This window comes from Ctenocephalides felis, unplaced genomic scaffold (assembly GCF_003426905.1).
Source record: "Ctenocephalides felis isolate EL2017-DRISC unplaced genomic scaffold, ASM342690v1 CF-g0.4_SCAFFOLD_00369, whole genome shotgun sequence".
NCBI classification, from domain to species: Eukaryota; Metazoa; Arthropoda; class Insecta; order Siphonaptera; family Pulicidae; genus Ctenocephalides; species Ctenocephalides felis.
The window spans coordinates 5087-23372 of record NW_020536523.1 but is presented as its reverse complement, the minus strand read 5'-3'; the positions used below and the strand labels follow the sequence as shown (position 1 = coordinate 23372).

The window sequence follows — 18286 nt, the reverse complement described above, 5'->3', positions numbered from 1 at the left end:
ATTCTATCATATCCTTAACATTACAAATTTACAAATACAATCTTACATGCACACATACAAAATGAAATGTAAAACAAAGATAATATATATTTGAATACATACCCATAAATAAACACACACATTACCTACATAGCAATACGTACAAACATACACACACATTACATACATACATATATATATATATATATATATATATATATATATATATATATATATATATATATATATATGTGTGTGTGTGTGTGTGTATTTGTGTGTAATCATGTATGCATGTAAACATATTTGTTAAAATATTTTGCTAGTTTAGTCATCTGATAATGATTCTTATGTCGGTTAATAGGTCAAAGGTGACACTAAAATTGATAATCGGAGCAGAGATACAATAAAAACGCGCACAAATCAGAATTTTGAAAAATCCGAAGAATGATTATAGGCATTAAATTATATATATATATATATATATATATATATATATATATATATATATAGGGTGTCCCAGACCTTGACAAGCCGAAACGGGGTGATAGTATTGACCTTAACTGTCCTGAAAAAACTTAAAGAAAAAGTTATCTTAACATATGCTTGGAAATTATGTACTTTTAAATGAAACCTAGAGCTTTGGTGAAATTATGACCATTTTTCAGTTATTTTGATTAACTTTAATTTTGTTCATTTAAACTTTGGAACGATAACCGTGAATAACATTTCTCGGATCACAATAAAAAAAATCATAATCGCTTCGAGTTTTCAAGAAATCCTTTGCTGAACTATAAATTCAAAATCGATCGACTTTGAGAGGCTCTCCTTACAAAAATGTACTAAAGTGTGTTGGCAAGTTTCACCAAATGTTGGCACATTTAATAAGCACTGTAAAATGGTAAAATACTTAATGATTGTATTATTGAAAAATTCCGAGTAAAACCAGAAAAACTTTGCTAGTGCATTTTACTCACGATCAGTTCAAATATTTATAATACGCGGAAAGTCAATGTGCTTCAGACAAACATTTGAACTGAATGTGAGCGAAATGCGTTAGCCGTGTTATGTATAGGTTCTTATTTTTTCATTCGAAAATTTTCAATAATAAAATTATTAAGTAGTTTTGACGACTTTACAATTCTGATGACACTTCTGATAAAATTTGCCAACACAATTTAGTGCCAGTCCTAGAAATGTTCACGGTTACGGTTTCACCCCGTTCTCGCTTGACATCACAATCTGGGACACCGTATATATATATATATATATATATATATATATATATATATATAGTATGAAATCACCTAAACGGGCCAACAAAGTGCCTCCAAAATATTTGTCTTCTTTTCATACTTTTCAATGATGTTTAATGCTTCAAGCAAACGCTTTCGCGACTAAATTTAAATGCCAAGTGCAAAGCTGCTCCATTAGGACCAATTTGAAAGAGCGTTATTATCGCATTTTTTCACTGAAAAAGCACTCACATTAGTATTTTCTAAATATTTACAAGAATATCACTTCCCTTCTGGATAATATTGCTAATGTATATCATGTTCTTTACAAAACTGCTAAGCTTAACATATTAATATGTTGCTGATGGTTTTTTATTGAATAAGTGTATGGCATTATTTGCTGAAGGTTTGCTTGTCAAATTTTCATCAAATTGTATCTATGTTTTTATTTTTTACAACAAGTCAAACCTGTACGGGGAAGAAAGAAAACTTGTACGAGAGAAACAGAAGGCCGGTTTCAGTCTTATCCCTACTCGTCGCCGTTTATTAAAAAATTAAAATCAATTTAAAGAAACTGTGTCTTGATAATAAAAAGACCAATTTCAAATTTTAAAAACCAATAGATGAATCTCTACGAGGACTCGCGTTGATTAACTACCCGAAGGAGAAATTTAGTTTGTGGGCGTTTCAATTGAAAGTTCACTTAAGTGATTCTGAATCAAATGAGACCAAATTTGTAAAAATGATGTGTGTGTGCGTATGTGAGTCGATTTTTGGCCTTTATTCGACTTCGAATGTTCAGAAGCCATTTGGTATAACTTAATTAGGACTATCGTTTCCCAGTTTTTTTTGCGACGATAGGCCGTTTCGTTGTAATTAGCAGAAAAACGAAAAAAAATCGTCCACGTTTTAGCCCACAATCCGGAATCGATTTTAAAAAATCAAAAATCGTTTGAAAGATATTGGTTGGAAATCATACTGATTACATTTTGGCGAAGATTGGTTGGGCACTTTTCTTGTGATTAACAGTTAAAAAAAATATTTTTCAACAATTTTTATGAAACATTTTTTGACGATATATATATCATGGTCTTATAGAACATCCAGATATTACGGCCTTACAAGTTATTTAGTTTTTAAAAATTATTAAAGTTTGAAAAAAGTGACCAGTTTTTTGGCGTTTGTTAAAGTTAAACATTTTATCGACGTTTTCTTAAAATCGAATAAACAGATTTTAACAAAAATTTAAAATCATTCGAAGCATCTCGATAAGGACTCGCGTTGATTAGTTATCCACAATCATCGACCAACCCACTTTGTAATTATCAGAAAAATGAAAAATTTCTCGTCCACGCGTTTTAGCCCACAATTTGGAACAGATTTTAAAAATTCAAATAATTCGAAACATATTGATCGGAAATCGCGTTGACTAGTATTTGGTAAAGATAGGCCGGACCGTTTTCTTGCAATTAACTGTTCGCAACGTTTTTTTTTATGTTAGATATCATGATCTTATAGAATATACTTAAATTATTATAGGTCTGCGATAAGCGGTTCAATTATAAAAATTCATAACAGTTTAGCATTTCGTCCCGCTTTTGAGCGATTCTAATTAGAATCCTATACCGATGCATATGCACGTTCTGACGTGTTTCGCTGGTAGACACTGATTACAGTTAACCCGAAATGAACATGTTAAACAAATTAATTTATACAATTACAGTTATTATACCTATATATGATTCAAAAACATCAATTGAAAATCGTTTTTAACGAAAGCGAAATATTTATTTTTGGAAAAAAACGGTAAAACATTTTACATATTAACTTCCCGTAGGGTAAGTTATTGTAATGGGCCGAAAATCGGAATTGAAATTTTTTACATTTCTCGACGTTTTGAAGGTTTCTGAACGTTTTGGCATACCTCAGAAAAAATGGATGTGTGTGTGTGTGTGTGTGTGTGTGTGTGTGTGTGTATGTATGTATGGATACAAATTTTCGTCCACGTTTTCGGGCGTACGGATCAACCGATTTGAATGGTTTAAAAAACATTCGATTCCTATTAATAAGGAGAAGAGCTGATTAGTTTTTGGCAAAGACAGGTCCAGCAGTTACGGAGATAAGGAGCAAAGAGTGCAGAAAATAGAAATCGAGTTTTTGAGAGAACGGAGCATCCGATTTGAATGATCTAAAAAACATTCCATTAGTAATGATTGGGAGAAAGGGTTATTAGTTTTTCGCAAAGGCAGGCCCAGCCATTTCGGAGATACAGAGCTAAATGTACAAAAAATGGCAGTTTTTGAGAGAACTAAGCGTCCGATTCAATTGATTCAAAGAACTTTCTGCTTGTCTTAACAAAATAATTAATTTTGGAAAAAAAAAATTGTACTATTTTTTTTTTTTTTTTTTTTTTTTTTAATTTTTTGTATATCGAAAATAATTCAGATTTTATTTTTAATTCTGACTATAGTTCTAATATACTTTGAACAAATAATTTCAACTCTGCAATTCAGTTTATATAATTATTATAAATATTAGACAATAATACAATATTTATAATAATCTATTTGAAAACATTCAATATTCCTTGAACGTTTCGTTACGGTACGGGAAGTTCCAGCAATTTGCCTTAAGGCACGATGCCACCCACCCCACTAGTTTATTTACAAATCTGTATAATATTTTTTATTGATTAGGTTGTTTATGCATACGTACCAGGAAGTTCGTGCAACTTGCCTTAAGGCAAAATACTATTACAGCTAGTCGATCGGTTTTTTTATAATCAGCAACAAAGATAAAGTGCAAAGTGATTTTTTGTCTACCATTTAACCAACAATCTTAAAACGATTTTAAAAATTCAAAAGATGTCGATTGGTTGAGCGCTTTCTTCATAATTAATAGAAGGATTTAACGATTTTGATGATTTTATGATATGATATTTATTATCTAGTCTTAAACACCCAAAATATGCCTACTAAAAATAGTTTAATTATAAAAATTCATCAACATGTGAAATAATGTGCCATCATCGCAATTTTAAAAGTTGCAACATCTCAATTCTAATTAAATCAATTATATACATGTATCAGGAAAATTTTGCAACTTGTCTTAAAGCAATTGCCACTTACACCTAATTATTATTTTTATTTTAATTAGTTGTAAATAGATGTTGACAGATTCTCTGTGTTTCTGAATGAAAAACGACTGATTTTAAAAGTTTCTAGCTAATAAAGCAACAATCTCAAAATCCTAAGTTGCTATATAGAGATATTGTTTAATCATAAGCCATAACATGACTGTGAATGTAGTAACTGTTTAATCATAAGAATGTAGTAATTGTTTAATCATAAGCCATAACATGACTGTGAATGTAGTAACTGATGAAAGAAAAAACATGATTATCGAAAAAAAAAAAACGTGTACAAAGTAATTATATTCGCAAGAGAAAACTAACATATGAAATAATGTAGCAATCCTGATTGCAGAAGAAAATATATTCCTGGTATAGATACTTATTTCTAGAGTTTAACATTTGCACACAATGGAATAGCACTATCACCAGAACTAAAAATATAAGATTTAGTATATAATTAGAATAATAAATTTTGGATTCAGTAGATTTATTTTATATTAACATTTTTTAAATATTACAATATACACATTTTTCAGATCATACTATATCCTAATGAGACATTATTTATAATTCATTCAATATCTTCATTGGTAACAATAATGAACTATTTATTCAATATGTTAAACTTTTTTATTATCAAATTAAATTTTACTTACATATGATTTTAAACTTTTAAACTTACATATGATTTTTGAACTAAAAAATATTAAGCATAATCAATTTACAGCACCTGAAACATATATATATATATATATATATATATATATATATATATATATATATATATATATATATATATATATATATATACGAGTATATATATAGTCTATATGAGTAAAAATATGTAGAAATTTCATATATGTAAAAATGTACATCCATAAAGTGTCCATGCGACATAATTCTCAAATAAGTTTAGACTTTATTGTAATACTCACATTTTATATTCATTAATTAGGAATTACAAAGGCCAAGCAAGGAGCATATTTCATTTGGTTGTAAGGCTTGAATCAACAATTGTATTACCAAATCCCCATATTTATGCACAAATTGAATGCATTCTGGCTTTACATTTCTGGGCATCGCCTTGCACACGTTGTTCACTAATTTAATTATGTCCTCCTTTAAAATGTGAAATAAAGTAAAATTTAGTTATTTCAAATCACTATTAACTAAACATTATTATTATCTTTCACCCTTTCAATTGTTTTAAAAAACATTTTGTATAATATTTTTAATATGTGATAATTGTTAAGATAAAAATCATAAAGAAAATATAAGATTGATGTACACATTTATACCAATCAATAAAGATGGCCGGTATGTGTACCGTTGAGATAATTTTTTAATACAAATAAAATATGTAAAATATAATTATATTTGCTTTTTCAATTTTATTTTTTGCCAATATAATAATGATTATTGTAACGTGATCTGGGCAGACAAAATATATCATGTCTGGTGCTGAACATTCACTTCATACCACAGCTAAAAACTTACATTACCGCATGGAATAAGTTGCATTGCTTTCATACATAATAATAATAATTGTCCAGATGTTTTCAAACTTGACGGTAGCTATGTGCACTAACCATAGCAAAAAAGTTAAACTAATAAATACGTACTTCTGTTCGCTTATCTTTGAGCTCATCTTCTAACTGCTTCATTATAAATTCGCACATGATACATTGCGGTTTGTCAGAAAATTTTTCAGGAATTAAGTTTGTTTGAACAGCAACCTGTATGGTTTGACCATTAATTGTGGTGTCCAATATTTCATTTGTCACTGAAAATATAGAAAATAAATATATTAAATTTATGAACCATAGAAATGCATAGCCTATAATTTTCTTCAATTGTAATATAAAATGTAATGTAATGTAAAAGTATATCCACCCTATTGATATTAAAAAGTCAAGGCACTAAAATCTCATTTAAATTAACTTTACTGTGGTTATAACATAAGTGACATTAGTTATCATGAATGTACCAAATTTCATTCAACCTTAGTATATTATAATAAATCAGGTACTAATAAAATACGTACTTATATCATGGGTCTTATTAATTGGTACTGGCACAAAAATATCCAATTCACTTAAGTCGGGATTCTTATCATGGCATAATCTTAGGTACACGCAAATTTCTTGTGGTTTAAAATCAGCCATCAGCATTTCAACTAATTGATTATAATAAGTATTTACTAAGGTTAAGCAAGCAGGTTTCAGATGATCAGAAAGATGATTGCATAATCCAGATAGTGCTTGCTCAACAGCTGCCTGCAAAATATTTTAAATTCTATTTTGAAATAAATTTAAAAAAATATATAACTATCTGAAGAATAAAAAGTTTGGTTTTATATGATGCAATTATATCATATTAATATTTTTGGTAAACATGTGAAGATGAAGATTAATTTACAACAGTATAAACTGTTAATACAAAGTATTAATAGTACTTAATCAATAATAATTAATATTAATAATACTAAATGTTACTAATATATAGTGTGGATCTATTTTATTTGTGATTAAAACCAAAACTCATATTTAGAATACCTTGGTTTTATCCTCCTTAAGCTTCTCTTCTAATTCAAACATAGCCATTAGACACATAGGACAAGTTGGTTTGTCTCTGGTATCTTCTTGTTCAAACACTTCAACTTCTTTATTTGGACATAAAGATAACTTGGGACACACCTGAATATAATTAATATTAATCACATATTTTTAATATGACTTGAAAAAATAAGTGCAAGTGTAGCAATAGATCTTTAATAATAAGGTCATTTATTCACAAAAAATGTAAAAAAAAATTGTTTCAAATTCATGAATTCACATTACATATAAGATCATGCATTTCCAGTAACTGCAAATAAGCATTTCGATTCAAGATAAATTTTTCATACACTTGTAATGTTATGTTTAATTTACATAATTTTAATTGTAAGTACAATATTTTACCATTATTTTTCTGCTTCATAACAAAATAATGAATTGGAAATATAAATTAATGTATAATTACCTGCGATGGATCTAATTCTTGCACAAATATGGCAATAAAGGCATCTCCATATGTATCAACAAAGGCACGACATTGAGCTTGAACACCATTTGGTAGTCTTAAGCACACTCGTTCAATGGCTTGCTTAATAGATTCCTGAAATATAAATATTTTTCATATCAGTTACCATAAGTTGAAGTCTCTAAAAGTATTAATTTCCTGTAGGGTTATAGTAAACTTTACGTTTTAAAGGTTGCATACCTTAGAAAGCGTTTTGGCATACCTTAGAAAGAATGTATGTATGTGTGTGCGCCTATGATTGTGTGTTTGTATGTATGTATGTACGTGTGGATACAATCTTTCGCCGACGTTTTCGAGAGCATGGATCAACCAATGTGAATGATTCAAAAAACATTTGATTCTTATTGATGAAAAGGCGTGCTGATTAGTTTTTGGCAAACGCAGGTCCAGCTGTTCAGTTTTTAAAAGAATGAAGCTTCCGATTTGAGTTATTCAAAAAACATTTTACTTGTATTGATGAAATGAAAAATATATTAAATTTTTAGGGAGGCAGGTCCAGCAGTTTCAAAGATACAGAAAAAAAAAGTTTAAAACATTGATATTTGGCGGTCAAAAACGATCATTAGACATATGCACATAAAGATCAGACGTTTGATAGAAATTTTATTAATTAAAACAAATTTTGTTTGCAGCGCGATTAACTTTGAAAAAAAGTTCAAAATTTTCAAAAAATTTCAAAATACAACATAAATTTAAATATATCAAAAAAATTAATTCTCGATACGGCAGTTTTAGCAAATTGGCACAATGCCATGTACCACTAGCTACTTTTTCAATTTTTTTCATAAATATATGATTTTATTTCTTGATTATATTAAAATTCATGACATTGCATTGAAATTCTGAATGAAATTATGAGCAGAATCATTCAATGCAAAACATTTCAGCTTACCTCATTTGTTGGTGAGGTTATAGTTTCTTGAACGAAGTGTAAGAAATATTCGCAAAAAGTACAAAGCTCAGGATGTGAATTATCAATTTCAGTGAAAGACGGAACAAATAATCTGCTCACAGGTAACTGCATAGCATGAATTTCTTCAGCAGTAAACTTGGGTTCATTACTACCTAGGAGTTTTTTACGGTGAGATTCTGTAACTTTGTCTGAATTCATTAATTGTTCCGAAATCTCGACTGATAACAATGGCCATATTGGAACTTGTTTTGAAGCATTCTAATAATAAATGAATATTAATGAATAAAAATATAAATGGCATGTTAAAATATTTAGAAGTAATACTTACCAAAGATCCCTTAGGACATATTCCTGCCAAAAAGCAAATGTCCGCGTCGTCAATATTATTTACTAAAAAGTCATAAATCTTGTCATAATATTGGTCAACTAAACTTAAACATTCTGATTTAAATCCTTTAGTTTGATTACACAATCCTTCCATGACATATTTAAATTCAGATTCTGTTGTATTGGCAATCAGAATATCCCTCAAATGATGGACTAATTGTTTACACAAATCGCAAGGAATGTCATCTCCTACATCAACAAAACCCACTGCCGACAATGGAGTTATTTCTATATCCTTGTCCTTTTTATGAGTGTGATATCTATCAGCACAAACTCCTGCTACATGACATATATTTTCTGAATTGAAGTTACTATTCAGGTGTTCATAAATACTGTTAAAGTATTTCAGTAATGTATTAGAGCAAGCATCAGAAAAGCTACCCATATCTCTGCATATTTGTAACATACTTGTCATAATGTCATAAGGACGTTTAGATTTGAATCTGTTCTCCAGGTCACTTACAACCACATAGCAATTTGAACAAGACAAAGGCTTTGAGACTTCAACACTTTCTCTAGAAGATTGAGCTAGCATTTTATCAATTCTTTCACTGTTGCACAGGCCAGCAACTGAGCAAACAATTTGTGGGTTCATTTGAGAAGCTAGGGCTTCGATTAATTCGGGTATAAAGTCATCAACAAGTTTTATACATTCTTTTACAATTGGCTTGATGTGTATTAGTTGGCAGGATCCTTCAAAGACAGCTCGAAGATCATCTTGTGTCTGGTTGCTCTCCAGCTGATCCCTGGCTTCTTTCACCATTTTAACACATATTTGGCATACAGAGTCGTTATCTTCTTTAACCGTCTGGTGTTCCCAAACTGACTGTATGCAATGCTTGACAGCACCACATTGCCGGGCATTTCTGAATAACATTAAGTTTTCATAATAATCAATATCATAATTGCAGTTTTACAATTAAATGTTTTTATAAATCCAAAATTTGCTACTGAAATCAAATGATATCAATATTACATCAATACTAAACTTTTCTCTGTAGTTAAATAAATGGTTTAATAATTGAAAACTATATAATAGTGTAATAACAAAAAATCTGTTGAAAAAATAAAAAAAAAGTGGAGTGAAAGTATAAAATAAATATATGTAAAAATAGAATGTTAAACAACATGATAAATTGGTGAGTCATAACAACACAAAAGGTAGAAAAAATAAATAAAATCGAATAATTAAAATAAATCTTCATAAAAATGTTTGAAGAACTAAAACCATGAAGAAAAATTAAATTTCAACAAAAATCGAATTTACAAGAACTAAAATTATTCTTGCATAATTATACATATTCATAAATCTTAGTATATTCTTGCAGAAAGAAATAAGAAATAGTATATTCTTGCAGATTATACATATGCATAAATCTAATCCTAGTAATGATATGTAAACAATTCAATTAATGTAAGCAGAACAATTTTTTTAATATAGCGCTGCTTGCAAGTCATAATTTATCTTAAGTAAATTAATTTTGTTGCTATTTCTAAATAATTATGAAAAAATAAATTTATCATAAAATATAGTAAAACAATTTAATATAACCTATACAAATGCTGCAAACAACTTAATACAGATTGACTATCATTCTCTGAAATAATGTATTAGTCATGAGTTTAAAGCAATCATATATGAATCACAAGGAGAGTTAATTTCCCCTGCACTGTGTTATCTCCCACATATCATTTTCTATCAACACATTTGGGTATTGTTTGCATATATATATATATATATATATATATATATATATATATATATATAATATATATATATATAATAGTGGACTAACAAAAATATAAAGTTTCACGATCAGAAATAAAAAAATACGTATTACCATTCATGCCAAAGCAATAACAGTTTATCTTGAATTGACCCATGATCTTTCACATTGTACTGATTATGACATTTGTAAACAACGCTAAATTATAAGATATTATATTTTCCAATAATGTACGCCATTTAAGGTAAGAATTTTTTTTAAGGAACTGAAAATTAGTAACACAGTTAATAATAAAAACATATCATTAGTGATAGGAAATGGTACGATAGGAATAAATGTTAATTCACATTAATACATTTCGATGGTTCAAAAGTATCACTATTTTTTTATACGCTTTAGTAGTATAAGTAATATAACACATTTCAATGTTCTATGTCTAATTAAGAAAAGGTAAGAACTATTTATAAGCAACTGAAAATTAGGTGCGCAGTTAATAAAAATCTAAAATTAATGATAGGAAATGGTACGATAGGGATAAATGTTAATTCACATTAATACATTTCGATGGTTCAAAAGTATCACTATTTTTTTATACGCTTTAGTAGTATAAGTAATATAACACATTTCAATGTTCTATGTGTAATTAAGGAAAGGTAAAAACTATTCATAAGCAACTGAAAATTAGGTGCACAGTTAATAATAAAAATATAGCATTAATGATAGGAAATGGTATGATATGGATAAATGTTACTTTCCATTAATGCATTTTGATGTAGTTCAAAAGCATCACTATTTCTTTATACGCTTTAGTAGCATAAGTAATATAACACATTTCAATGTTCTATGTGTAATTAAGGAAAGGTAAGAACTATTTTTAAGCAACTGAAAATTAGCTACACAGTTAATAATAAAAATATAGCATTAATGGTAGGAAATGGTACGATAGGGATAAAATGTTAATTCACATTAATACATTTTGATGGTTCAAAAGTATCATTATTTTTTTATACGGTTTAGTAGTATAAGTAATATAACACATTTCAATGTTCTATGTGTAATTAAGGAAAGGTAAGGACTATTTATAAGCAACTGAAAATTAGGTGTGCAGCTAATAAAAATCTAAAATTAATGACAGGAAATGGTACGATATGGATAAATGTTAATTTCCATTAATAAATTTTAATGTGGTTTAAAAGCATCACTATTTCTTTATACGCTTTAGTAGTATAAGTAATATAACACATTTCAATGTTCTATGTGTAATTAAGGAAAGGTAAGGACTATTTATAAGCAACTGAAAATTAGGTGCACAGTTAACAATAAAAATCTAAAATTAATGATAGGAAATGGTACTATATGGATTAATGTTAATTTCCAGCATTTTGATGAGGTTCAAAAGCATCACTATTTTTTTTATACGCTTTAGTAATAAAAGTAATATAACACATTTCAATGTTCTATGTGTAATTAAGGAAAGGTAAGGACTATTTATAAGCAACTGAAAATTAGGTGTGCAGCTAATAAAAATCTAAAATTAATGATAGGAAATGGTACGATATGGATAAATGTTAATTTCCAGCATTTTAATGTGGTTTAAAAGCATCACTATTTTTTTATACGCTTTAGTAGTATAAGTAATATAACACATTTCAATGTTCTATGTGTAATTAAGGAAAGGTAAGGACTATTTATAAGCAACTGAAAATTAGGTGCACAGTTAACAATAAAAATCTAAAATTAATGATAGGAAATGGTACTATATGGATTAATGTTAATTTCCAGCATTTTGATGAGGTTCAAAAGCATCACTATTTTTTTTATACGCTTTAGTAATAAAAGTAATATAACACATTTCAATGTTCTATGTGTAATTAAGGAAAGGTAAGAACTATTTATAAGCAACTGAAAATTAGGTGCACAGTTAACAATAAAAATCTAAAGTTAATGATAGGAAATGGTACGATATGGATAAATGTTAATTTCCATTAATGCATTTTGATGTGGTTCAAAAGTATCACTATTTTTTATACGCTTTGGTAGTATAAGTAATATAACACATTTCAATGTTCTATGTGTAATTAAGGAAAGGTAAGAACTATTTATAAGCTAACTGAAGCACCTAATTTTCAGCCTAACTGAAAATTAGGTGCGCAGTTAACAATAAAAATCTAAAATTAATGATAGGAAATGGTACGATATGGATAAATGTTAATTTCCATTAATGCATTTTGATGTGGTTCAAAAGCATCACTATTTTTTTATACGCTTTAGTAGCATAAGTAATATAACACATTTCAATGTTCTATGTGTAATTAAGGAAAGGTAAGAACTATTTATAAGCTAACTGAAGCACCTAATTTTCAGCCTAACTGAAAATTAGGTGCGCAGTTAACAATAAAAATCTAAAACTAATGATAGGAAATGGTACGATATGGATAAATGTTAATTTCCATTAATGCATTTTGATGTGGTTCAAAAGCATCACTATTTCTTTATACGCTTCAGTAGTATAAATAACACATTTCAATGTGCTATGCGTAATTAGGGAAATGCCAAATGTAAAACAAATCTTTTGACAAGACAGATAGTTATAAAATACGCATTATGTCAAAAACTTACGTCAAGTTTCCGCACCAGAAGCTGGGGCCCCACGTACATTGCTTGGCACCCAAATTATTGCTAGAGATAATTGTCAAGGGGCTACTGGCAACAAAGCCTATAGAGAGAAATAATAGACACTGTTAATAATATAAATGAGAGAATATTTATAATAAAAAAAATAATTTTATACTTTACCTATAATAGCCAATGACAGTAGCACAACCGCCATGTAATTCATTGTTTGGTTTTAAGACAAAACAAACATGCGTGCGATAAATTTAATTCCTTATAAACACTATAAATTATGAGAAAGTTCGAAGTGATTGTGCCGAATTTTCAGTCGCAAATGCGTTTGCTATACTTGCTGTGAATAATTATTATTTATCTGTGTTTATGAATTCGTGCCCGAAGTTCGTATGATTCGACATTCTTTAATGCGTCATGAGCGTCGGTGATTGGACGGCTGGCACCTCTCATATGTCAAACGCTGTAAACAGTAAACATATCACAATCACAACGCAGCTGATTAGGAGAATGGAACGTAATTTTAGGTTATTTTGTTTATAAATCTAATTTTGGATTATTTGACAGCTGCGTTTGTTAACTTCCCGTATAGTAATATAGTAATAGTCATAATAATCTCAAAAAAATCGAAAACTAGTGGCGCGCATGGCATCGTGCATTAAGGCAAATTGCTGGAACTTCCCGTACCAAAAATTATTATTTTTTTAAAAACTATTAACATTTTTGAAAAAAATTACTTCGAAAAAATTAGATTTTAATACAAGTAAAATGTTTTTTGAATTATTAAAATCGGACGCTCCGTTCTCTTAAAAACTGAGTTACCATTTTTGGCACTTTTTGCCCCGTATCTCCGGAACGGCTTAACCTGCCTTCGCCAAAAACTAATAAGCACGTCTCCTTATCAATACGAATCGAATGTTTTTTGAATTATTCAAATCGGTTGATCGGTGTTCCCGAAACCGTCGACGAAAATTTGTATCCGCACACACATACACACACGCACACACACACATACATCAATTTTTTCTAAGGTATGCCAAAATATTCTGAAATCTCTGAAAGGTAAAGTGTTGTGCCCCATCCAGCGACGGAGCCAACAAAATGTAGGTTCTTCCTGCTGCTAAGTATCAAGCTGGTACCAGAATGTGAAATGGAATCAGTAAAACAGATGAAGACTTTTGATGTTTACGTTTATTTCATGATTCTTGTACACTTTTCATATAATTTGAACACTGAACTTAAATATAACTCCATTGATTACTTTATGTTACTCAAAATGACTGAATTTTATTATAACTGGATTACAACTGAACTATATTGATCTTAACCCATACTGATCTTGACCCATACTCATACTGACTCAAACTGACCGTTTATTGCATCATCCAGAACCTTAAATACTCCTTATCGGTATGACGCATTCCTTTTCTAGAATGTACGATATATGTGAGTCAGAAACTACGCTTTACTTGGTCGTCGGACACAGTTTGCGGTTTCAAAAGGAATTTTATCAACACTTGCAAGGTTACTGCAAGCTTACAATGTAACTATGAGCAATACTAATTGCGTCGTTCATATTGACTGTTACATCAATTTACAATATTATTTATAACTATTATAAAGGGTGAATACCACTACACCTCACCCGCCGAAAAAACGCGCGCCCTCGTGCGTTCACAAAAGAAAGCATTTCGGGTGCTTCAAAAAAAATGTTTGTGCTCATGCTATTACATTGTACAGATTTCTTATAATTATTTGTTTGGATATAATTAATATAATGTTGAAGTTCATATAATATTTCAAATACATTTTTTTTTCTTCATGAAATTTCGAAAAATTTAAAAAAAAATGTTAATTAATTAAAAAAAATTCAAAAATTGTATTTATTGTAGAACAATATCATGAATTTACAATTAAGCATAATTTTATTTCAATGGTAATATTTTTCAAAATTTCATGATTACAGTTGAGTTATATAACATCTTTATAATATTTCAAAATATGACATTTCATTGATTAATAATAATATAAACAGTTTTACAATAATTATCATGGCTTATAATATAACAATGTTCTTTTTTTTTTCTTAAAAAAAACTTTGATTTCATTTACATTGTAAATTTTAATGTTTGTGAAAAAAAGTTTGAGAATCTTTGGTTGTGACAATTTTATTTTAATTTATTTGTTTTTTATCTCTTTCTAACATTTAATTCATATATTCAGTGCTGGATTTACAGTAGGGGCAATCGGGGCTACTGCCCAGGGCGGCAAATTTTGGGGGGCGGCAAAATTTGGATAGTGAGAAAAAAATTCTATACAATATAATCAACTTTTTTAACAACATTTTTTATTTCAAGAAATATAATGAACAAAACATAATACGATTACAATGCAAAATTTGGGTTGAAATAAACGATAACTAAAATTTATTATTTTGCCTTGCCTCCCTCTCCGAACGTAAATTATCAAATTAGTTAATAAGTTATCAAATTTGGCAATTTGGCTAATATAAAGATCCGTAAACAAGCTGGAAGTTTAAGAAAAATATGTTCTTCAGTTCTCGAGCCCTCTTAAAATGACGTATTTGTGCACTTCCAAGCTTATAGCGTCGAAAAAAGTATTTAAACTAGTGACTCATGGCATTGTGCCTTAAGACAAATTACTGAAATATCCTGTACTGAAAATTACATTTTATAAAGAGCTTTAAATTTTATTGAAAAATGAAAAAAAGACTTCTAAAACACATTTTTTGTATTTTGAAATTTTTCGAACTTTTTGCAAAGCAATCGCGTTGCGTAGCTGTTTCAGAGAAGAAATATCAAAACTAAATTATCATTTTTCGTAATTGCCTGTACCAAAAGCTAATCAGCACGTCTCCCCATCAATACAAATCTAATATTTTTTAATCATTCAAGTCGATTTTGAGAACACGGATCAACCGATTTATGATTCAATTCCTATTGATAAGGAGTCGTACTGATTAGTTATTGGTCAAGGCAGGTCCAACAGTTTTGATGATACGGGCCAAAATGCTAAAAATGATTATTCAGTTTTTGAGAAAAAGCGTCCAATAACATTCAAAAAAATTTACAAAATAAATAACTGCTTAAATTTGTGGGGGCAGGTTTAGCGGTTTCGATGATCCAATAAAAAAAAATTGAAGAAAAAACATTTGGCGGACAAAAGTGATCATAAGACATATGCACATTAAATTATCAGATATTTTAAAGATATTATAATAATAAGTATAAATTTTGTTTCCATTTATATAAGTTCTGTAACATTGTTTATCCGTTAGACTGCGACGCGGCGCTTACGCGCTTCTATATTTTGTCCCTCGCAGCTAAAGCAGCGCCATTACTTTAAAAAAAGTTCGAAAGTTTGTAAAATTTCAGGGATGGGGCGGCATTTTTGTCAGTGCCCCGGGGCGCCAAATTTCTAAATCCGGCCCTGCATATATTTATATTTAACTTAATTTGTTGTCTATTTTTGACAATTGGAATTTTTATTTCATTTTTTGGGTTTTGTAAATTTCAATTCGCAAAAAAAAATCGTTGTCAGTTTGCATGTCCTTTGTCGTTGATCCGTATGATCCGTCCTGTACCACTTGTCTCAAAAAACTCTGTATGCATCTTTAAATAGAGGCATCAGTTTTTTGGATTTACTTGCGTAAGGGTTTTTGTCCGTTATTAATTCTAAAATCGTCGTTTTTAAATGTTCGTTGCGGTTTCATGTACTTGTCGTAAGATTTCTTTGATTTGGTTTGTTGATAAGGATGTTTGGTAGTAGTTGTGACTGTAACTACCTCTGGTTCTTCAACTTTTTTGATCGTTTTGTTTGTTTGAATTTCTGAACTTTGTTTGTCAAAACTTTGTCTGATTGCATTTTGTGCGTTTGTGAAATTTGTGGGTCTTTTAAAATTTTGTCTTTCTGTTCTCTTTCGTTATTTGATTTTGTTAAAATTGGAACGTTTTTGTCATGTCTTTCTTTGATTTCATCTTTGTCTTTTAATTGTTGTTCTTCGTTTTTTGAGTCTTGTTCTTTCATTGGTCTTGTGCAAAAAGTTTTGTTTTCAATTTGTAACGAAACATTTTTGTTTTCGAAATTTATTTTATTTCCGTCGGTTTTATTTATTAAAAATGAACTGGGAATTTGTGATAGTAATTCACGTACAGTAATTGTATCGTTTTCTGGTGTCGTTGGATTAGGATCTTGGGTTTGGGAATTTGTGGTTTGTTGGTTTTCGTAACAGTTTGACATTCTGTGGGTATGTGTGTTTGTTGCATTTTCTGCATGTGTGTGCGAATAGTTGCACTCTTGTCGGTGTTCGTTGGTAGGGGTAATAAAAGTTTTTGACATGTTAAAATTATTTCGATTTGTATTGAAATTTCTTCGATTTGGATTTCTACACTCAAAAATTAAATGACCGTGTTTTTTACAATAATTACAAAACTTTTGGTTATTATTTGAATTAGCGTTATTCTTTTTATTTAAGAAACATTGTGGAGCAATATGACCCCGTTTTTTGCAAATGTAACATATTATATTATTACTTTGATTATTTCTGATATTTGACGAATTTTGACAAGCTTCTTCTTGCAAAGCGAAGTCAATAGCATCTTTAATATCAGAAAATCGACAGCATTTTACTAATGTTTTTAGAGGTTCTGTTAAGCCATTTTCAAAAACTTTTATGCCTACTTGTTCGAATGTCACTTGTGTTGTTGTTGCATAGTCATGTCCTACTCTAATTACGTTTGAGTAATAAATTTGTCGCAAAATTTCTTCTATTCTGTCTCCAAAACTTTTTACTGTTTCGTTATATTTTTGTTTTAAATTATTCAATTCGTTCAATAAACTAGAAATGGGTCGTTTTACAACATATTCTTTAGCTAAATAACATTTTAAATCATCCCACGTTTCAAAATTAATAAATTGGATCTTTGCAAAAATTTGTGGGTCTAATTTTAATTTTATAACTGTAAGCAATTTTTCCGCTTCTGATGGACTCAAATCCACCGATAATGCATCGCAAGCAGTAATAAATGAAGGAAGCATTGAAGGTTCCCCATTGAAATTTGGAATTAACGCAATAGCAGTTTGAATATTTAATTTACCTTCGCGCGACATATCTACTGGTTCATTCATTTTTGAAAAGTATGAAAAACTACTGAAACAGAAGCGCAAAAATTTACAAAAATATATTAAA

At 29.2% G+C, this 18286-nt stretch overlaps 1 protein-coding gene across 1 annotated transcript; it reads right to left on the bottom strand.

Annotated features, from left to right (window-relative positions):
• Nucleotides 1-5282: 5282 nt before the first annotated feature.
• LOC113364019 (prosaposin-like) lies at nucleotides 5283-13485 on the bottom strand. Its single transcript, XM_026606483.1, has 9 exons — nucleotides 13249-13485; nucleotides 13072-13168; nucleotides 8667-9591; nucleotides 8318-8596; nucleotides 7366-7500; nucleotides 6900-7040; nucleotides 6389-6620; nucleotides 5967-6127; nucleotides 5283-5463 (listed from the first exon to the last, which is right to left on the bottom strand). Exons 1-9 carry the CDS (start codon nucleotides 13289-13291, stop codon nucleotides 5296-5298), a joined length of 2181 nt encoding a protein of 726 aa, XP_026462268.1. The 5' UTR covers nucleotides 13292-13485; the 3' UTR covers nucleotides 5283-5295.
• Nucleotides 13486-18286: the final 4801 nt, after the last annotated feature.